Source organism: Tursiops truncatus, chromosome 18, assembly GCF_011762595.2.
Source record: "Tursiops truncatus isolate mTurTru1 chromosome 18, mTurTru1.mat.Y, whole genome shotgun sequence".
NCBI classification, from domain to species: domain Eukaryota; kingdom Metazoa; phylum Chordata; class Mammalia; order Artiodactyla; family Delphinidae; genus Tursiops; species Tursiops truncatus.
In genome coordinates, this window is record NC_047051.1 from 62,561,032 (window position 1) to 62,585,262 (window position 24,231).

The 24,231-nt window shown below is 36.9% G+C and overlaps 1 protein-coding gene across 1 annotated transcript in view; it reads left to right on the forward strand.

The window, feature by feature from the left end:
* Positions 1-24,231, forward strand: part of GPC6 (glypican 6) — a 1,080,872-nt gene that overhangs the window by 718,915 nt on the left and 337,726 nt on the right. Inside the window, exon 4 of the mRNA XM_019920897.2 lies at positions 21,071-21,236. Within this exon, the coding sequence (XP_019776456.1) occupies positions 21,071-21,236 (166 nt within the window). The remainder of the gene's footprint in view (positions 1-21,070; positions 21,237-24,231) is intronic.

Consider the following 24,231-nt stretch of genomic DNA (forward strand, 5'->3'; position numbering starts at 1 on the left):
ATAAAAAATATTGCTTATTTCTATATCAAATATGCCATAACTTACACATTAGTTTCATTCTTCAAAGTAAACCTCTTTTGAGACCGAAGAATTATTCAAGGTGGTTCTGCATTATTTGAGGAACAACCTTTTAAACTTGACATGAGAAAATTAGAAATATTATTTTTATATCACTCTTCTACAAATTCTCACATAATTCATTTCATGGAATTTTGCTTTTGTGGGTATATTTTCCTCTCCCTCACCCATCCCCAGAACTCTAGGGAATATCTAAAGGGCTGAAAGGCACGATACGCCCAGTATTCCTATGTGGACTCCTATCAAGTTGTCCTTAGAAAATGTTTACTTAAGATAAAAATAACAGAAACATTAAATCAGTGAGTAATGCAAGGTCGCTGAATTCCCCGTGATCCCGCTATTCCATTTTGACCTTCTTCTCCTGTTCTCCTGGGGGTTTCTTATGGTCAGCTTCCCACTGGCCTCTCTTAGGTGAAATCAGGTTCTTCACGAGCTCTGTTTCTTGGCCAGTCATTCGAGCCCCAGTCATTCTCACCTGCCCTTCCTCAGCTGTGGATCTTGCTTCCTGGTAACTTTGAAATCCACCATTTGTCTTCATTATAGCTCCTCGAGCAGTGTCAGCACATGATGATTCTTATTAAATATTTATTGAATAAACTTAATGAGTTCATAGCATTCCATTCTATTAATACTGGAAGAAGAGAGAGAAAAAACTTTTTTTCTTGATGTGGTACTGTCTTTTTTACTCTCAAAGACCACCATCTTAGCTTTTTTTCTATTATTATTATTATTATTATTTTGAAGGTTAGAGTCACTACTGGCCTCTCTTGGAACGTATACCCTGAGAAAACCATAATTCAAAAAGAGACATGTACCACAATGTTCATTGTAGCACTGTTTACAATAGCCAGGACATAGAAGCAACCTAAGTGTCCATTGACAGGTGAACGGATAAAGAAGATGTGGCACATAGATACAATGGAATATTACTCAGCCATTGAAAGAAATGAAATTGAGTTATTTGTAGTGAGGTGGATGGACCTAGAGTCTGTCATACAGAGTGAAGTAAGTATGCTAACACATATATATGGAATCTTATAAAAAGAGATAATGTTTCTGAAGAACCTAAGGACAGGACAGGAATAAAGACGCAGACGTAGAGAATGGACTTGAGGACACGGGGAGGGGGAAGGGTAAGCTGGGACGAAGTGAGAGAGTGGCATGGACATATATACACTACCAAATATAAAATAGATAGCTAGTGGGAAGCAGCTGCATAGCACAGGGAGATCAGCTCGGTGCTTTGTGACCACCTAGAGAGGTGGGTTAGGAAGGTGGGAGGGAGATGCAAGAGGGAGGGGATATGGGGATATATGTATACATATAGCCGATTGACTGTTATACAGCAGAAACTAACACAACATTGTAAAGCAATTATACTCTAATAAAGATGTAAAAAAAAAAAATCTCCCCATTCCCATAGAAATTTCCAAGTAATGGTCTCTTCTTTGCTGATGACAGTCCGTGGCTCAGTCGTCAGCCAACTGATGAGAACATGGCCAAACTAGTGTTGTGTAATCTCCCCAAAACTGATATTGCTGTTGTTTCTTTTCTTCCTCATTAGGACTTTTTCTAAAAAGATCCATGCTGGTACTTTGCAGGATGAAGTGAAGAATAGGAATTTTCCATGGAAACACACCAGTGTTTCGAGCCAAGGGAATTCTCATGTAGGGCTCATCAGGAATTAGAATGACTAATGTGAATCTCTTTGTGCGCTGACAGTATATTATCCATAAACTAGGTGACATCAGCTCTACTGGCAGGAAGGCATATCGCTGCTCATGGAGAACTGTCAATAGATAGATAGATAGATAGATAGATAATAAATGATAGATAATATTAACACAAGTTCCATATCCATGTGTTTTCCATCACAAGTTACCAAAATAGGGCTTCCCTGGTGGCGCAGTGGTTGAGAGTCCGCCTGCCGATGCAGGGGACACGGGTTCGTGCCCCAGTCCGGGAAGATCCCACATGCTGTGAAGCGGCTGGTCCCGTGAGCCATGGCCACTGAGCCTGCGCATCCGGAGCCTGTGCTCCGCAACGGGAGAGGCCACAACAGTGAGAGGCCCGCGTACCGCAAAAAAAAAAAAAAAAAAGTTACCAAAATACCACAATATGGTGTTTGTCTATATTCTTGTGTACTAGGCATTTAAAGTTGTACATGTTCCTGAGGGAATGATTGATTTGGTTTTCCATTCTTGAAAATGACACATCCCTTTACTTTAAAAGCAGATTGTGTGTATTCAAAAGCAGCTACGTTAGAAATATGTTAGTTCCACAGCACAGAGGCTAGAAATTCATAGCTTTTACTAAAGTGGATTCTCACATCAAGAAGGGATACATGTATATGTATGGCCGAGTCTGCTGTGCACCTGAAACTATCACAACATTGTTAACTGGCTATACTCCAATATAAGATAAAAAGTTTTTAAAAAATGACTCATATTTAAACTCACCGCTAAAATGTTTCTTCTAAGTGAAGTGATATTTAAGCTATAATTTCTAACTGAGGAAGACAACTGTTCCCTGATGAGACATTTAGGGATTCTGTTTTACATTCTGTGTTCACGTTTTGAAAATTTACATTTGGGTAAATTTCGGAATGTCAAGCCGACTGCCCAACATCACCAAGACCTCATAATGATAGAGCGAGGTGAAATTAAAATGATGTTGTGTCCTATTGCGTAAACACATTAGAAGCCCTCCGAAATATGAATTTAGTGGAAAGAGCTAGTTTATTCTAATGGGTGAAAAATCTTCATTCGTGTGTGTATGTGTGTGTGCATAATTTATTTAAGTGCTATTTGGAGCTATTCCAAAGTGAAAAATAACATACATTTACTACCCCGGCAGTTTTATTTACGTTTTAAGGCGTAAAATTAAATATACAAACTGGAGCTAGGTAGCATTGAATTTGTCATAATCTGACAAGCCCTAACAGGGCTCGCAAAAACTGATATAGACCTTAACTCACCTTACTTCCCATGGCCTGGTTCCGTTCCACAGCATTGAGGTTACTTAAACTTGACTTTGGAAATTTTGCAGTTATGGTTATTAGGTATGCAAATTGTATCTATTGCTTTTCTCCCAGACCCAGCAAGTTCCGTCATCATTTCATGGCTGGCAAATGCTTCATAAGCCTCATGCTTTTCTGAGGAGGCTTTTAGATAATAGGTAAATTACATTGTTAAACATAGGCTGAATTTTTATCACAGTGGCACTATAAACATTTGTCATCACGTAGGGAACATTTTTCCTTCAGGCTCTGTTTTGCAATTCGTAATTGTTTACTGTCTTTTTCTTTCTCAGTGGTACAAGATGGACAGAGATAGTTTTAGAGCATACACATTTTAATCAACATTCACACTGAATTGGAAGACCCAAAGGTTTTCTGTTTGCATGCACAAAAGTTCATCTCTGCCAGGCCACCATTAAGCAACAGCTGAAATAAAAGTTGACTTCTCAAGAGAAAGTGTTAAAGTATCATTATGGTCATGCACATCAAACTAATTTTGGTATCTGTTATTCAAGGATAATATTATTTAAATATTTTTATATATAACTACATGGCTAAATTAAGTGTCTTGTTAGTGATAAAAAATTGTCTCTAACTCTTTAATTCCTTTAAAACTTGCAAATATGGTAGTAGGAATTTAATCTGCTAAAGGTACTTTTATCTCTGTTTTCAAACAGCTTTATTGAGATACAATTTACATAGCATAAAGTTTACTCATTTAAAGTGTAAATGTCAATGGTATTTAGTATATTTACCGACAGTGTTGGGCAACCATTATTGTTTCTGTAATCTAATTTTAGAACATTTTCATAACACAAAAAGAAAATGTGGATTCCACATATATGCATTAATATACGATACTTGTTTGTCTCTTTCTGACTTACTTCACTCTGTATGACAGACTCTAGGTCCATCCACATCTCTACAAATGACCCAATTTGGGCAGGAATAGAAAGGCAGATGGAGAGAATGGACATGTGGACACGGTGGGCAAGGGGAGTGTAGGATGAATTGGGAGATTAGGTTTGACATAAATACACTACCATGTGTAAAATAGGTAGCCAGTGGGAACCTGCTGTGTAGCACAGGGAGCTCAGCTTGGTGCTCTGTGATGGCCTAGTTGGGTGGGATGTCAGGGGAGGGATTCCAAGAGGGAGGGGATGTGTGTATGCATATGGCTGATTTACTTTGCTGTGCTGCAGAAACTAACACAACACTGTAAAGCAATTATACTCAAAAAAAAAAAAAAGAAAAAGAAATAAATAATAATCTTTAAAAAAAAAAATGTGTACCTATTAGCAGTCACTCTCCATCCTTCACCACTGCTTCTCCCACTCTCTCACCCCAGCCTCTGACAACCATTAACCTACTTTCTGTCTCTACGGTTTTGCCTATTTGGGGCATTATATATATAAATGGAATCATACAATACAAGGTCTTCTGTCGTGTAGCATAATGTTGTTTCAGAGTTCATCCACGATGCAGCATGCATCAGAATTTCCTTGCTTTTAATTGATGAACAACATTTCTTTGTATGGATATACTATGTTTAGTGTATCCATCCATCAATTGATGGACATTTGGATTGCTTCCAGGTTTTGCCTATTGTGAATGATGCTTCTGTCAATATAAACATTTATATACAAACTTTTATGTGGTATATATTTTCATTTCTCTTGAGTATATAACCAGGAATAGAATTGCTGATTCATATGGTAGTTCTGTGTTTCCAAAGTGGCTGTCATTGTACATTCCTATCAGCTATAATGTATTTAAGGATTCCAGTTTCTCCACATCCGTATCACTTGTTATTGTCTGTCTTTTTTATTATAGTCATCCTACAGGTGTGAGTGATACCTCATTTTGATTTGAGTTCATTAGTTAGTGATTAATGATGTTGAACATCTTTTCATGAACTTGTTAGCCATTTGCATGTCTTCTTTGGAGAAACATCTATTCAAGTCCCTTGCCAATTTTTTTTTGCCAAATTTTTAATTGAGTTGTTTGTCTTCTTCTTACTGAGTTATAAGAGTTCTGTATATATATATATATTTTTTTTTTCTGGATACAGATATATGATTTGCAAATATTTTCTCCCATTTTTAGGTTGTCTTTTCACTTTCTTGATGATGTCCTTTGATGAACAAAAGCATCATTTTAATGAATTCCAGTTTACTGGTTTTTTTGGTGTCATATCTGAGAGTCTGTTGCCAAATCCACGGTCATGAAGATTTATCCCATGTGTTTTCTTCCAAGAGTTTATAGATTTTTGCTCATATTTAGGCCACGGGATCCATTTTGAGAAATTTCTGTGCATGGTATTAGGTTAAGGTCCAACCTCATTGTTTTGTATCAGGATATCCAGTTGTCCCAATTTGTTGAAGAGACTGTTCTTGCCCCGTTGAATGATTTTCCCACCCTTGTGAAAATCAATTGGCCCTGAATATAAGTGTTTATTTCTGGTCTTTCAACTCGATTTCAGTGATCTATAGGTCTATCCTTATGCCAGTATCAAGGTGTTGTCTTTATTATTATTTATTATTGTGAAGAAAACACAGAAAACACACGAAATCTACCCTCTTAAATTTTTAAATGTTCAATACAGCATTGTTAACTGCATGCCATTGTTATACAGCAGATCTGTAGAACTTTTTCATCTTGCATGATTGAAACGCTATATCCATTGAACGACAACCCCTCATTTCCATCTCCCCAGCAGAACCCCCATGACTACTGTTCTGCTTTCTGCTGCTATGACTTTGACTATTTTAGATACCTCACATAAGTGCAATCAAGTAGTACTTGTCCTTCTGTGACGGGCTTACTTCACACAGCATAATGTTCTCAAGGATCATCTGTGTTGTTGCATACTGCAGGATTTCCTTCTCTTTTTTCAGGCTGAGTAATATTCCATTGCGTGTATACACTGCATTTTCTTTATTTATTCATCAGTCCATGGACATTTAGGTTGTTTCCACCTCTTGGTTACGGTAATAATGCTGCGATAAACATGGAGTGCAAATACCTCTTCCAGAACCTGTTTTCAATTCTTTTGAGTAAATACCCAGGAGTGGGGTTGCTGAAGAGTACCATGATGTTTTGATTACTTTAACTCTGTAGTAAGTTGTGGTAAGTTTTGAAATCAGGAAGTGTAAGTGCTACAAATCTGTTCCTTCTTTTTCAAGATTATTTTGGCTATGTGGGTCGCTTGCGTTTCTCTAAGAATCTGAGGATCAGCTTTTCCATTTTTACCAGGAAAAACTGTTGGAATTTTGATAAGGTTTGCAGTGAATCTAAATTATTTTGAGTAGTATTGCTATATTAACAATATTGTCTTCCAGTACATGAACACAGGATATCTTTCCATGTGTTTAGGTCTTCTTTAATTTCTTTCAGCAATGTTTTATAGTTTTCAATGTAAAATGCTATCACTTCCTTGGTTAAATGTATACCTAGGTATTTTATTCTTTGAATAGTGTTGTAAATGGAATTTTCTCGATTTCCTTTTTAGATTGTTCATTGCTAGTGTATACAAACTCAGTGGATGTTCCTGTGTTGATCTTGTACCCTATAACTTTGCTGAATTCATTTATTAGCTCTAGTAGTTTCTTGTGAGTTATTTGGGATTTCCTATATGTATGATCGTGTCACCTGTGAATAAAGATAGTTTTAATTCTTCCTTTTCAATTTGGATAACTTTTACTTCTTTGTCTGCCTAGTGACTCTAGCTAGAATTTTTAATACAATCTTGAACAGCAGAGGTGAAAGCAGGCCTCCTTGTCTTATTCCTCATCTTAGGGAGAAATCTTTCAATCTTTCACCATCAAGTATGATGTCAAATGTGGATTTTCATAAATTCCCTTTATCACATTTAGGAAGTTGCCTTCTGTTCCTACTTTTCTGTAAGTATGTATCATGAAAGAGTGGTGAATTTTGTCAAAGGCTTCTTCTGCATCAGTTGAGATAATGGTGTGTGAGTTTTCTTCTATTCTATGAATATGGTGTATTATATTGATTGATTCTCTTATGATAACTTCCCTTGCATTACTGGGATAAATTCCACTTGGTCATGGTTTATAATCGTTTTAACATGGATTCAGTTTGCTGGTATTTTGTTGAGAATTTTTAATTTACATTTAAAAGGGGTATTGGTCTATACTTTTCTTTCCTTATTATGTCTTTGTCTGACTTTGGTATCAGGTAATGCTAGTCTCTTAGAATGAGTTAGGAAATACTCCCTCACCTTCTATTTTTGGGAAGAGTTTAAGAAGGATTTTTACTAATTTTTCCTTAATTTTTGGTAGAATTCACCAGTGAAGGCATCTGTTTCAGGGTTTTTCTTTGTTGGGAGTCTTTTCTTTTTTTTCTCTTTTTTTTTGCGGTACGCGGGCCTCTCACTGTTGTGGCCTCTCCCGTTGCGGAGCACAGGCTCCGGACGCGCAGGCTCAGCGGCCATGGCTCACGGGCCCAGCCGCTCCGCGGCACGTGGGATCTTCCCAGACCAGGGCACGAACTCGTGTCCCCTGCATCAGCAGGCGGACTCTCAACCACTGCACCACCAGGGAAGCCCTGTTGGGAGTCTTTTGATTACCAATTCAATCCCTTTACTTGTTTTAGGTCTAGTCATATTTCTTGTTTTCATGATTCAGTCTTTGTAGGTTGTGTGTTTCTAGGAGTTTGTCCATTTCATCAAGGTTATTTAATTTGTTGGTGTATGAATTAGTTTCCTAGGGCTACCGTAACATAGTACCACAAATTTTAGTGATTTAAAACAACAGAATTTTATTCTTTCACAGTTCAGTAAGCTAGAAATTTGAGGCTAAGGTGTCAGCAGAATTGATTCTTTCTAGAGGCTCAGAGGGAGAGACTATCCCATGCCTCTCTCCCCACTTCTGGGAGAAGAAAGATCTCTAATCAATAACCTAATGTACAGGCTCTTTGGTGAGGCTACTGGTGGACTCTGGGAGGGCTCATGCCAAGGAGTACTTCCCAGAACTTTTGCTGCCAGTGTCCTGTGGTGAGCCACAGCCACCCCCTGCCTCTGCAGGAGACCATCCAACACTAGCAGGTCCTGGAAGCTCACAGATGAGTTCTGCCTGCCTTTAAAAAAGACAGATCAACCCTCTTATCTATAAGTTGTTCCAGAAAAGAGAAAGTGGAAGAACACAGAGGGCAGAGAGCAGAAGCAAGAAGAACTACAATCCTGCAGCCTGTGAAACTAAAACCACATTCACAGGAAGATAAACGAGATGAAAAGGCAGAGGGCTATGTACCAGATGAAGGAACAAGATAAGACCCCAGAAAAACAACTAAATGAAGTGGAGATAGGCAAGCTTCCATAAAAAGAATTCAGAATAATGATAGTGAAGATGATCCAGGACACAGAAAAAGAATGGAGGCAAAGATTGAGAAGATGCAAGAAATGTTTAACAAAGACCTAGAAGAGTTAAAGAACAAACAAACAGAGATGAACAATGTAATAACTGAAATGAAAAATACACTAGAAGGAATCAACAGCAGAATAACTGAGGCAGAAGAACGGATAAGTGCTCTGAAAGACAGAATGGTGGAATTCACTGCTGCAGAACAGAATAAACAAAAAAGAATGAAAAGAAATGTAGACAGCCTAAGAGACCTCTGGGACAACATTAAATGCAACAACATTCGCATTATAGGGGTCCCAGAAGGAGAAGAGAGAGAGAAAGGACCCGAGAAAATATTTGAGGAGATTATAGTTGAAAACTTCCTTAACATGGAAAGGAAATAGCCACCCAAGTCCAGGAGGCGCAGAGAGTCCCATACAGGATAAACCCAAGGAGAAACATGCCAACACACATAGTAATCATACTGGCAAAAATTAAAGACAAAGAAAAATTATTCAAAGCAGCAAGGGAAAAATGACAAATAACATACAAGGGGACTCCCATAAGGTTACCAGATGATTTCTTGGCAGAAACTCTACAAGCCAGAAGGGAGTAGCATGATATATTTAAAGTGATGAAAAGGAAGAACCTACAACCAAGATTACTCTACCAAGCAAGGATCTCATTCAGACTCGATGGAGAAATCAAAAGCTTTACAGACAGGCAAAAGCTAAGAGAATTCAGCACCACCAAACCAGCTCTACAACAGATGCTAAAGGAACTTCTCTAAGTGGGAAACACAAGAGTAGAAAAGGAACCACAAAAACAAACCCAAAACAATTAAGAAAATGGTAATAGTAACATATATATTGATAATTACCTTAAACGTGAATGCATTAAACACTCCAGCCGAAAGACACAGGCTCGCTGAATGGATACAGAAACAAGACCCATATATATGCCGTCTACAGGAGACCCACTTCAGACCTAGGGACACATACAGACTGAAAGTGAGGGGATGGAAAAAGATATTCCATACAAATGGAAATCAAGAGAAAGCTGGACTAGCAATTATCATATCAGACAAAATAGACTTTAAAATTAAGACTGTTACAAGAGACAAGGAAGGACACTACATAATGATCAAGGGATCAATCCAAGAAGAAGATATAACAATTATAAATATATATGCATCCAACATAGGAGCACCTCGATACATAAGGCAACTGCTAACAACTATAAAAGAGGAAATCAACATTAACACAATAATAGTGGGGGACTTTAACACCTCACTAACACCAATGAACAGATCATCCAAACAGAAAATTAATAAGGAAACACAAGCTTTAAATGACACAATAGACCAGATAGATTTAATTGATATTTATAGGACATTCCATCCAAAAACAGCAGATTACACTTCCTTCTCAAGTGTGCACAGAACATTCTCCAGGATAGATCACATCTTGGGTCACAAATCAAGCCTCAGTAAATTTAAGAAAATTGAAATCATATCAAACAACTTTTCTGACCACAACGCTCTGAGATTAGAAATCAGTTACAGGCGAAAAAAAAGTAAAAAACACAAACACATGGAGGCTAAACAATACATTACTAAATAACCAAGAGATCACTGAAGAAATCAAAGAGGAAATCAAAAAAAACCTAGAGACAAATGACAATGACAATCCAAAACCTATGGGATGCAGCAAAAGCAGTTCTAAGAGGGAAGTTTTTAGCAATACAGTCCTACCTCAAGAAACAACAAACATCTCAAATAAACAATCTAACCTTATACCTAAAGGAACTAGAGACAGAAAAACAAACAAAACCCAATGTTAGTATAAGGAAAGAAATCATAAAGATCAGAACAGAAATAAATGAAATAGAAACAAAGAAAACAATAGCAAAGATCAATAAAACTAAACGTGGGTTTTTTGAGAAAAACAAAATTGATAAACCATTAACCAGACTCATCAAGAAAAAGAGGGAGAGTACTCAAATCAATAAAATTAGAAATGAAAACTGAGAAGTTACAACAGACACTGCAGAAATACAAAGCATCCTAAGAGACTACTACAGGCAACTCCATGCCAATAAAATGGACAACCTGGAAGAAATGGACAAATTCTTAGAACGGTATAACCTTCCAAGACTGAACCAGGAAGAAATAGAAAATATGAACAGACCAATCACAAGTAATGAAATTGAAACTGTGATTAAAAATCTTACAACAAACAGAAGTCCAGGACCAGATGGCTTCACAGGTGAATTCTATCAAACATTTAGAGAAGAGCTAACACCCATCCTTCTCAAACTCTTCCAAAAAAATGCAGAGGAAGGAACACTCCCAACTCATTCTATGAGGCCACCATCACGCTGATACCAAAACCAGACAAAGATACTACAAAAAACGAAAATTACAGACCAATATCACTGATGAATATAGATGCAAAAATCCTCAACAAAATACTAGCAAACAGAATCCAACAACACATTAAAAGGATCATACACCACGATCAAGTGGGATTTATCCCAGGGATGCAAGGATTCTTCAATACACGCAAATCAATCAATGTGATACACCGTATTAACAAATTGAAGCAGAAAAACCATATGGTCATCTCAATAGATGCAGAAAAAGCTTTTGACAAAATTCAACACCCATTTATGATAAAAATTCTCCAGAAAGTGGGCACAGAGGGAACCTACCTCAACATAATAAAGGCCATATATGACAAACCCACAGCAAACATCATTCTCAGTGGTGAAAAACTGAATGCATTTCCTCTAAGATCAGTAACAAGACAAGGATGTCCACTCTCACCACTATTATTCAACATAGTTTTGGAAGTCCTAGCCACGGTAATCAGAGAAGAAAAAGAAAAAAAAAAGGAATACAAATTGGAAAAGAAGAAGTAAAACTGTCACTATTTGCAGATGACAGGATACTATACATAGAAAATCCTAAAGACGGTACCAGAAAACTACTAGAGCTAATCAATGAATTTGGTAAAGTTGCAGGATACAAAATTAATGCACAGAAATCTTTGGCATTCCTATACACTAATGATGAAAAATCTGAAAAAGAAATTAAGGAAATACTCCCATTTACCATTGCAACAAAAATAATAAAATGCCTAGGAATAAACCTACCTAGGGAGAAAAAAGACCTGTATGCAGAAAACTATAAGACACTGATGAAAGAAATTAAAGATGATACAAACAGATGAAGAGATATACCATGTTTTTGGATTGGAAGAATCAATATTGTGAAAATGACTATACTACCCAAATCAATCTACAGATTCAATGCAATCCCTATCCAATTACCAATGGCAGTTTTTACAGAACTAGAACAAAAAAATCTTAAAATTTGTATGGAGACAAAAAAGACCCTGAATAGCCAAAGTGGTCTCTAGGGGAAAAAACAGAGCTGGAGGAATCAGACTCCCAGACTTCAGACTACACTACAAACTACAGTAATCAAGACAATATGGTACTGGCACAAAAACAGAAATATAAATCAATGGAACAGGATAGAGAGCCCAGAGATAAACCCACGCACCTATGGTCAACTAATCTATGACAAAGGAGGCAAGGATATACAATGGATAAAAGGCAGTCTCTTCAATAAATGGTGCTGGGAAAACTGGACAGCTACATGTAAAAGAATGAAATTAGAGCACTCCCTAACACCATACACAAAAATAAAGTCAAAATGGATTAGAGACCTAAATGTAAGACTGGACACTATAAAACTCTTAGAGGAAAACATAGGAAGAACACTCTTTGACATAAATCACAGCAAGATCTTTTCTGATCCACCTGCTAGAATAATGCAAATAAAAACAAAAATAAACAAATGGAACCTAATGAAACTTCAAAGCTTTTGCACAGCAAACTAAACTACAAACAAGACAAAAAGACAACCCTCAGATTGGGAGAAAATATTTGCAAATGAATCAGTGGACAAGGGATTAATCTCCAAAATATATAAACAGCTCATGCAGCTCAATATTAATAAAACAAACAACCCAATCCAAAAATGGCCAGAAGACCTAAATAGACACTTTTCCAAAGAAGACATACAGATGGCCAAGAAGCACATGAAAAGCTGCTCAACATCACTAATTATTAGAGAGATGCAAATCAAAACTACAATGAGATACCATCTCACACCAATTAGAATGGGCATCATCAGAAAATCTACAAACAACAAATGCTGGAGAGGGTGTGGAGAAAAGGGAACCCTCTTGCACTATTGGTGGGAATGTCAATTGATACAGCCACTATGGAGAACAGTATGGAGGTTCCTTAAAAAACTAAAAATAGAATTACCATATGATCCAGCAATCCCACTACTGGGCATATACCCAGAGAAAACCATAATTCAAAAAGACACATGCACCCCAATGTTCATTGCAGCTCTATTTACAATAGCCAGGACATGGAAGCAACCTAAATGCCCATTGACAGATGAATGGTTAAAGAAGATGTGGTACATATATACAGTGGAATATTACTCTGCCATAAAAAGGAACAAAATTCGGTCATTTGTAGAGACGTGGATGGATCTAGAGACTGTCATACAGATTGAAGTAAGTCAGAAAGAGAAAAACAAATATTGTATATTAATGCATAAACGTGGAACCTAGAAAAATGGTACAGGTGAAGCAGTTTGCAGGGCAGAAATTGAGACACAGATGTAGAGAACAAACGTATGGACACTAAGGGAGGAAAATGGTTGGGATGGGGGTGGTGGTGGTGTGATGAATTGGGAGATTGGGATTGACATGTATACACTAATACGTATAAAATGGACAACTAATGAGAACCTGCTGTAGAAAATACATAAATAAATAAGAAAAGAAAAGAAAAGAAAAGAATAACCTAATGTTATACCTTAAGGAACTAGGAAAAAAAAAGAGTAAACTGAAACCAACATTTTGTTTATCTCCACTCTAATCTTTATTATTTCCTTCCTTTTGCTAACTTTGGTTTTAGTCTGCTCTTATTTTTCTAGCTCCTTAAGTTATCACATTAGGTTATTAATTTGAGATATTCTCTTTTAATGTAGGCATTTGTGGCTATAATTTTTTGCATGTTGTGTTTTCATTTCTATTTAGCTAATTATTTTCTAATTTCCCTAGTGATTTCTTCTTTAACCTCTTGGTTGTATAGGTGTGTGTGGCTTAATTTCCACATATTCGTGAATTTTCCAGTTTTCCTTCTTACGTTGATTTCCAGCTTTATTCTGCTGTGATCAGAGGGGATACTTTATATGACTGCAGTCTTTTTAAATTTCCTGAGCCTTGAGATTTAGCAATGCGCTTTAAATGATGTTTAGCCATCTCATTAGTTTATTATTAAGCACCCTCCTAGTTGCTGTTTGTTTTTTTTAATTAGACTCCAGAGTTCCAATAAAGTTGATCCTGTCAGGTTTTACTAGTTTCATGGTTACTTCAGTGAAAGGACTGATTTTTGAAGTTTCCTACTCCACCATTTCTGTGATGTCACCCATCTCCCATGCTTATCTTGCAGACATCTGTTACTTGACTTTCTTCAGAAGCCATCCCTGTCTTTATCCTTACCTCCCAATTTTGAGCCAAATGCCCTTTTTTGGGGCTCCCTTTACACTGCACTTCCCGAAGACAAATAATTTTTTCCCTGAATTGATTTGGATGTGAATGTATTCTGAACATCCCAACACTGGTAGAAGGTCTCCTTATTCATCCCCATAAATGTTGGATTAATGCAAGTTGCATGAGTGAATAAAGAGGAAACAGATTTACGTTCTCATGAACTTACTACAAAGCCAATTTATAGGTTGCTAATTGTTAAAGGATTATAATTTAAAAGTACTTAACAGGAAAGCTACTTTTAATATAATTTAATCATTCTTGAGGACTTCAGAAGACACTTCAGAATCTCATGATACATTAGGTTGATGAGTAGAAACATCTTATCATTTAATATGACTACAGATTAGAAACTGTGGAGGATGGCATCTACTGTTGCTGAAAAGCACATTTTGAATTTATTCTAGTTAAATAAGTCATTTACATTAACTTGTTTGTCTTTGGAGACACATCTGTCTTCTGACAGATACGTTTATTTGATTATTTTGACTATATGATTTCCATAGAAACAAGCACTTGCTAGGTATTTGTTCATTGTATATAAGTAAAGATTTATAACTTTCCCATGGTTTTTTGCTTTTTAAAACTACTTGAAGCGGCAATCTCATTTTACATTGGCTACTATTAGGAATTGTTAATGTGAGCACCAAAGCATGAAATGTTGGTCCAGGTACAGAAATCTTAAATATATTAAAGACCTGAAATGAATTGCTATTATATGGCTAAGGATACGCTATGCCTCAAATTGCATTTCGAAAACATAAGAATTACTTGCTATAACATCCTGACACACATGGTTAGCCAGGTAGATAAGTCTTAGTCCTACCTCCCAATACAGATTTATTAAGGACTCTTTTTGTATTCCTTGCCATGTTTCAATGCATCTTGCTTTTTTTACCTTTTAAAAAAGAAACACAAACAACAAAAAACCCACAAACTAAGAGCTCAATTATTTTTATGTTATTTAATTTATTTTTCAGTTAATTTTACAAGGAACTCTTGTTATAAATTGTATTGTTGCTCCTCAAGTTTTATTATTATTCCTCGAAACTAGTCAACTATAAGTCATTCATTATACAGACACAGCATCAAAAGAAGTTAACAGAAGGACTAAACCCATGATGCAAAGATTTCATATTGAAATATTACTTGGTTGACTCACAAACTTCTGTCTATCTTTCCCGGAGTGGGATAATGGAGTAAGAACCATTGACTATTTTCTTTTTTCCCTCTAATATTGTAAATTCTTGACAAAGTATTATTAGTGGTGAAGGACAACATGTAAAAGTTATGTGAAAACACAAATAAGTACAAAAAGGAATGTTGTCATCATCTTTTTTTTCTTCACTTAAAAACGTTGTTTTATTTGTGCCAAGTAGGCCCCACTTTGATAAACATTATAATTTACTCTTTTACCTAAGTTTATTTCCCAGTCTACATTGAATATCTAGGAAGCTACAGCTACATTTTTCAAAAATATCAAAAATCCACATTACCAACTAAAAAAACTCAACATTTGGTTTCTGTAGCTGTATTGTAGTCTTTATTGTTGCTAAATGAGCACAGTTTTCTTCAGTAGGAAATTTTTTCTAATAGTTCACAAAGTTTACAAATTCGTGGCATTGTATTTTTGAGATCTTATTCTATCCTAAATTTTAAATAAGAGTTTACAATATTTATTTATTTATTTACTTGGCTGCATTGGGTCCTAGTTGTGGCATGTGGGATCTTTTGTTGCAGCGCATGGGCTTCTCTAGTTGCGGCGTGTGGGCTTCTCTCTAGTTGTGGCATGGTCTCTAGAGCACACGGGCTCAGTGGTTGCACCACACGGGCTCTCTAGTTGTGGCACGTGGGCTCCAGAGTATGTGGGCTCAGTAGTTGTGGCATGCAGGCTCCAGAGCATGTGGGGTCAGTAGTTGTGGCACACAGGCTCCCTAGTTGTAGTGCTCCGGCTCCAGAGCATGTGGGCTCACTAGTCGCAGTGCGCAGGCTTAGTTGCCCCACGGCATGTGGGATCTTAGTTCCCTGACCAGAGATCTAACCCATGTCCCCTGCATTGGAAGGCGGATTGTCAACCATTGGACCACCAGAGAAGTCCTTAAATATGAGTTTTTAGAACTCCTTTCTTTACTTTGGTTTTGCTAAATATATAGTTGTATCTATTGTTGCAGAATTATTGTTGTTGTTGTTTTAATGTTGCATATTTTCTAGAGACCAGCTGGTGAATGGTTTTGTATCTGATGCGTATGAGAGCCTATTGAAATTAAAATCCTAGTATGGAAGTTACTCAGAGGAAACTCACCACAAATTTAAACATAGATAATACACCCATTAGAATGACTAAAACAAAAAACAGTAATAATACCAAATACTGGCATGGATGTGAGGAAAACTGGGTCTCTCGCGTATTGCTGGTGGAAATGTAGAACATGCCGCACTGATCTAGAAAATAATTTGGCAGTTTTTTACAAACTAAACACACTCACCATCTGATCCATCAATTGTGCTTTCGGGCATTTATCCCAGATAAATGAAAACTTATGTTTGTGCCAAAAAACTGTACATGAATGCTCATAGCGACTTTATTCCTAATAGCAAAGTACTGGAAACAACCCAAGTATCCTTCAGTGAGTGAAGAGTTCAACAAATTTGGTACATCCAAACAATAGAATACTACTCAGCAATAAAAAGGAGTGAATACATGCAACAACTTGAATGGACCTCCAAGGTATTATGCTCAGTTTAAAAAAAATGAAGCTCAATATGTTATTGGGTTGGCCAAAAAGTTCATTTGGGTTTTTCCATAAGATGGTATGGAAAAACCTGAACGAACGTTTTGGCCAGCCCACATACAAAGTATTGATATATGATTCCTAAAATGATAAGATTATAGAGATGACAGATAGGTTAGTGTTTGCCTGGTGATAGGGACAGGGGGTGGGGTGGAGGAAACACAAGAGAGTTCTTCTGTGGTGATGGAAAAGTTCTGTAAGTCGATTGTGGTGTGGTTACACAAATCTATTCATAGGATTAAATTGCATAGAAGTGTCTACACACACACACACACACACACACACACAAATGAATGCAGGTTGAAAAAATCATGAAAACTGAATAGGTCTATAAACTCACTGGCAGCAATGTATCAACCTTAATTTCCTCATTTTGATATTGTCCTACAGCTATATGAGATGTTTCCATTGAGGGAAGGTGAGTGAAGGGTACCCAGGACTCCACTGGTTTTGCCGCTTCTTATGAGTCTATATTGATTTCAATATTAAAAGATTTTTTAAGAGTAGCTGTAGCACAATTATTAAACACTATTAAACATTTAAAAATAGAACCAGCCCTTCATACAATTGGCATTTAAAACAACCTTCTTTTCAGAGGCTTACTTCTAAAAGTCTTCAGTTTGAAGTGGTGATTTTTTATTTCAATTCAAGCATGCAGTTGTGTCGAAAAATATGGTCTGTGAACATAAAAGCTTCAACTTTGCTCCTCCGCTCGGTTTTCTTCTTCTTAAAATGCCCTTTATTTGACCAAGAAGGATATCATTTCCCAAAGTACCGAGAGAGCCATATTTAACTTGAACAGCACTGTTCTTTTAGGTTATTAAGGCTGTTCAATTTTCACTATTTGTTGCTACCCTGAGTTGGAGACTCTTCTGAAACGTCAGACTGAGAAAACTGTACTAGTTCCAACACACACACACACACACACACACACACACACACACACGCACACACAGAGCAAAGCTTTGGAATTAGTGCAATCAATAACCTTTGAAAACAGAATTTAAAAGCAACAATTGAATGCTAAGATGTATAAAACTATCTTGTGCCTTTTTTCTTTGAATATCAGCGTGACCAAGGAATCAAGAAACACACTACAGAGTTCAACTGAAAAAGCATTTATTGAGTACCTGTATATCATAATCGTAATACCTTATAATGACATGCATGTTATGCAGAGTGGCACAGGTTATAATGATGATAAAAGAGTCCACACTCTCCAGGAGATCTCCAATCTGCATCCTCCATATCGACAAATACCCTAGGTTTTACACTGGCACATTTAGTGAGAAGAAGCAAAGCATCATATAATACCAATGGTGAGAAAACAAAAAATCCAACAGAGTCAAAGGAAGAAATAGCTTAGCCGGCTTGGGTGAAAATAGGATAGGTCTCTGGAGAGAGACATCAAGGTCAGGAGAGGAATTGCAAGGCTGTGAAAATCAAAACCCTATGGACAGTGGTTTGTAGGACTACAACCATATACCAAATAATAAAATGTATAAGAATTCGGAATTCCATAGACAGAGTTATCCTCTCTGTTCTCTGAATGGTACGGGATACATGTAGATAAAATAAATTTTTAAAAAAATTCTGCCTAATTGTGGATAAAATTTGGCATTTTCAACAAAATATCCTATAGATATTAGATATCCTATATCTATTAGATAAATAGACATGGTGGCACAGATGTATGCTCAAAAGAAAAATCACCAGACTTCTCTCTTTTGTTCTCATTTTTTCGTTTTTGTTTTGTTGTTGGAAAATATCTTAGAATTAGTGGATACTAATACATTCTTTAAATAGTTTTATAAATAAAGGCTAATTATGGACTTCCCTGGTGGCGCCGTGGTTAAGAATCCGCCTGCTAATGCAGGGGACACAGGTTCGAGCCCTGGTCCGGGAGGATCCCACATGCCGCGGAGCAACTAAGCCTATGCGCCACAACTACTGAGCCTGCGCTCTAGAGCCCGCAAGCCACAACTACTGAGCCCACGTGCCACAACCACTGAAGCCCACGCGCCTAGAGCCTGTGCTCTGCAACAAAGAGAAGCCACCGCAATGAAGAGTAGCCCCCACTCAATGCAACTGGAGAAAGCCCGCGCACAGCAACGAAGACCTAACGCAGGCAAAAATAAATAAATAAGGTTTTTTTAAATTAAAAACAAAAGAAAGGCTAGTTATATTTTACTTTATTTGATTTGGACTACTTAATGTGCTAACTTTTTATTGTTGATCGGGTTAATTCAGTTTTATTAAAGCCAACATTAAATTACCAGGAAAAATAAAAATCAAAAGGTTAATATGTTATTTTGAAATGTATTATAAATAAGGTGAATTAATGGATGGGTGAGAAGGATAGATAGATGTGTGAAAAATCAGTATAAGAAAACGTTAAATGTAGAATCTAGGAGTGGGGATATGGGTGTTCACTATAAAAATCTTTCAATTTGTCTGTATGTTTGAAAATTTTCATAAAATTTTGGAAAGAAAATGCAAAAAAGGAAAAACATCAAAAGGACAGCCAGAGATTTCGGCGCCCAGATAGATAGATAGATAGATAGACAGATAGATTGACAGATTGCTTCATTTCCTGAAATAATAAACTAGGGACTTTGTCAGTATTCTTGACCTCAAACAAATAGACTGCCAAATATTTCTCCAGCAAAGATGGTTTATTCAGGACCAACAGAGAATTGCAATTTAGCAAAGGAAAGAGAGCACTTCTTTAGAGGGAAAAGAAAGTTGGGAGGGCTGTGATAAACAAAGAGTCCATGGCTTTTCATTGGCTGAGTCCTTGCCAGGAAAGGAGTCTTTCTTCTTGCCATTGGGCTCTGCTCTCCTTGCAGGGCTTGAGAGCTCCCCCTTCTGGTCTCCCAACTCTATTTAATTGAGGGTTTCATTCATTAATTTTTTACAGTATACAGCAATTAAGAAAATGTTACAGAAACCAAAGCCTTGCATTAGAAACCTCAAATGTGGTTTCTAGGTAAAGGATAAAATGCTGGAGATTAGCTTTGGGAGTGGAAAGTATCCATTTATATGGAAATACCTTTTCCTGGCCCACCTTTACATTGTGTTATGCTTTGTCAGTATCTGAATGTTCTGGGCATATATTGTCACCTGGGGGCCCAGATCTGTCCGATAAGACTCTAACTCTCCAGGAGATCCAAATGATACAGGTTGGGCTTGCCTTCAGATGGAGAGCACAAGAACAGAAACGTAGCTACTTAACTTAAAGATCAACATTATATGGAACCAACCAAAAAAATACCTCACTAATGTTTATATCCAGTCATGAAAAAGAGCTTTCTGTATTTTTTTCTGATTTTGGTCCACACCATTTTAAATATTCTTTCCTCTTAAAGTCAAATTGGAATTTTCAGTGAGTCTAAAAAAGACCTGATTGGTTTAGAATTGATTAACCTAGGAGTATTCACTGCTTATCGTATTCAAGGTAAATAGCACTTGATTATCGGTTGATTAGTAGCTCCTCTGAATTACTGCAAGCATTTCTCTTCACACTCAACATTGGATCCATCTTCCAAAGTTCCCAGAACTGCAAAGCTTCAGATTCCTGAAGAGGGTGCCTTGACAGTTCCATTGCTTCTAAGCAGGCCTGGATCTCAGCAATCCCAGACAAGTTGATATTGATCCTTTTTAAAAAGTTATGTACAAAGGAAGTGTTTCTGCAAACCTCCTTCAGAAACAGGGTCAAATAACCAGTTGGAAAATTAAACTTTAATAATACCTTCATTAAACTTTAATAATAATAATATTAAACTTTAAATAATACCTTCATTTTTATGGGGTTTTAACTTTGGAAATTGCTTTCACATGCATTATCTCATTGCATGTTCTATTTCATTGAAACAGTGTCTAGGTTTTAGGGCTAAATTGCAATGACATAGATATCAAAATGTTGACAAGGACAAGTCAAGAAAAATGATTACTACTATGCCAAACAGAAGTATTGACAAGGAACTGACTGACTTTAAGATCAAGTACTACAGTGTGTTCAGATTCTGATGGTTCCTTTAGCCTGCTGCCCTACTGCTGGAGCTTTCTCAGAGCCATTTCACCTTTTTTTTTTCAAGGAGGAAATGAGTCACTTCTTTTTGTCTCCTTCCATCCTTCTTATTTCTGATTTTCTTTTTCTTTTCAATCAATCTCCAGGTGAGCCCGACCCCAGGCTGCATCCGTGCACTCATGAAGATGCTGTACTGCCCTTACTGTCGGGGACTCCCCACGGTGAGACCATGCAACAACTACTGCCTCAATGTCATGAAGGGCTGCCTGGCAAATCAGGCTGATCTCGACACCGAGTGGAATCTGTTTATAGGTAAGGAGCGGCTCAGCGGATCCAAGGACAGGGGTGTGGGAACAGCAGGCGTTCGTGGTACCTGATGGGCAGGTCCAAACTGGTGATGACTTGCAGAGACTAGGAGGATTAAAACAAACACAGGTGCATGCGCGTGCACACACACACACACACATGGGCGCGTGCGCACACACACAGCGTTTAGCAAATTATAAATATATTGCATTTTTCTTTATTTTTTGTAAACCTGAAAAATAAGACTCCCTGGTCTATTGTGAAGGACAGTCCTGTTAAAGATTGTACGAACCAGCTGTACTGAATTAGCTGATCTCTCTGATGAAGATAAAAGTAATCTTGTTGAATTTCTGGGAGCTCCTGTGAGTAAGGGACATTTTAGAAAAGAATCTTGTTTTAAGAAAAAGCCCACAGTACTGTCTCTTTCTTATTTGTAGTATCTCAACATAGTCACAGATATTAGTAAACAATTCCTTCCTTAAACATCTATGATGAAAATAACTCAATATTTTTGCTAAAATATGCAGATTTTCTTCCTCAGTCTCTAGAGAAGAATGTTTTCAGCACAGCAGCATGAAACAGCCTTCCTGTCTTTAGAAGGGAGGAAGGAGGGAGGTGGGGAGATACAGGGAAGTTCTGTGAATCGCCACTGTGGTCTGGAGTGGCAGAAACCACTCATGGGTCTGCGCTGACAAAAGATATTTCCCAAATAGCTATCCAAGGATGAAAGGACAAATTTCATAGGTAGGCTTCTCCCAGGAAAATACACAGACCTTGAAACAGTAAATGTGTTTTCTCCCCCTCTGTCAAATGGCCTTCAAATAAAAGTACTTTCAATTGCTTTTACTGGGATTGCATAGTGACAAGCAGAGTGCTGCCAGTAACAGTGGCACTCGTCAGCCTCAGAGGGACTAAGTTATTTATGCAAACCTCTAAACCAGAAGGCTTGAGTAAAGTCTTCTGACATCTAAGATTTGGGTAGGAAAGGAAAAAGATGCATCGGAATGCAAAGAAACCTTAGCCCACCGTGCAAAAACGCGCATTCCATTACCTGACACACTATTATGCTTAGGAAGCCCAGAGAAAACTGTTTTGAAGTTTTAGAAAAAAGATTTTAGAGTGGGTAGATCCAAATGGAAGTCATCCAACAAAATCTCAGAAATCATTACAGAGAGAATAAACTGAGGTATTCTTCTCTCTCCCTTCAGTGGGAGGACAAAATCCTTTTGTATGATCTTGGGTTACCTCATTTGAGAAATGAAGGAGTTTTTTAAAAGTTAATCATTAAGGTACCTTTCTAACTTAAAAATGATATGATTCTTTGCTACGATTTTTGTTCTTTGCTGAGATTTTGGAGAGAAGTATGAATATTTTTTAAAAAGTAAGCTTGATCTTCTAAAATATGAATTTACATGAATTTTGGCAAAGACGCTACCTAAATAACGCTAATTAAAAAATACTCTCATCCTTCATTAGTCTACTCAATTCAAAAGGAAAAAGTAATTCAAGTGTATTATATGGGTATAATCATATTGTCACTTGCATACGTAAAGCCTAAACTAAAACAATTTTATAAATCATTGAGAGTGGTAAAATTAAAACAAATCTGTAAATTAAATGCAAACTATAAATAAAAAAAACTTAACGTTACCCAAAAAAGTACTCTCATCAAGAAATCTAAAAAGATTTACCTATTTAGAAAAACAGGTAAAACCTCATAGCATCACCACTCTTGAGTCATAAAGATTATTCATACGGTTTGGTTGAAACTGCCATAATTCATAACACAGTTAAACTGTTTGGTCAGCTTGCAATCTATTGATGAAAGTAGGCATGTGGATTTTGTTAAGTAGAGCAGGACATGATTAAAAATGAGAATATGGGCTTTTTAACTTGTAAGAGCAACAGTGACTGCTTAATTGGCTTTTTTTTCTCAGTCCTGGCTGGGTATTTGACGTGAAACAAATCCTTATACTTCGATCAACTGGGTTTCCTAGATGCCAGTTTGATGTGAAATTGAATGTCTGGAAAATTATTTCATTTAAAAACCTAAAATTTGAACCCAGCCTATGTTGGAGTACCTGATGTTGTACCATACGTTGGAAGGGAACCTCATGGTAATCCTACCATCTTAATATATTTCATACCTCTTGCTCCCCTGTCTCATTTTTTATTTGTCCTAGAGATCGCTAAGAAAATTCTTCCAATTTTCTTTCTTTGGGTTTTCCTATGGCATTGAGAATTGACCACCCACCTAGACTTATAGGGCAAAATATGTTCTTACTAATACTTGTCCGGATGTGAAGTGTTAGTTCACGAATTCAGTACGTGAATTAGTCAAATGTGCCAAGTCCATTTCCTATACAGATACATCCAAGATGACAGTGTTCATGAATGCAGCAGCAAAAGATCAGTGAGCAAATCAGTAATTCAACAAAAATTATATATAATAGCCCTCTCTCTGATTAGCACCTGCATCCTATCACTCCTGGGCTCCCAGCATCTTGTCATCAAACCCTTTACTCCTACTGCTGTCAATTGCACGTGCTGTCTCAGTCTGCTACGTTAATGTCCTAGTTTATACATTTTTAATACATGGTCATCTAAAATGTTAACAGTGACATTCAGGCAACCATCAATAAAAACAAAGATCGAACTGGTGGCACATTCGCATCATCTTTAATTATGAATTAATTGAAAGTGATTTGTAACGATTTAGAATTCAGTTGGTGTCTGCATCATGTCAAAAGAAAGGCACTCCACTGATAAAATGAAATGTTTTAAGTGTTCAAGTAAAAACCCCAGTGGTATTCCATTCAGTTCTGAGGTCCTGTAGTTTTTTTTTTTTTTCTTTTTTGTTTTTTTTAATCCTAGGGGAAAAATAAATCAGGAGTTCTACTTGGGATATATTTTCATAGTCTGAGGGAAAACGGTTTGTGGGCAGAACGCAGTCGTTTCGGTAATGTCCTGTGGTTCTTTTGAGTGTTTGGCATTGATACCA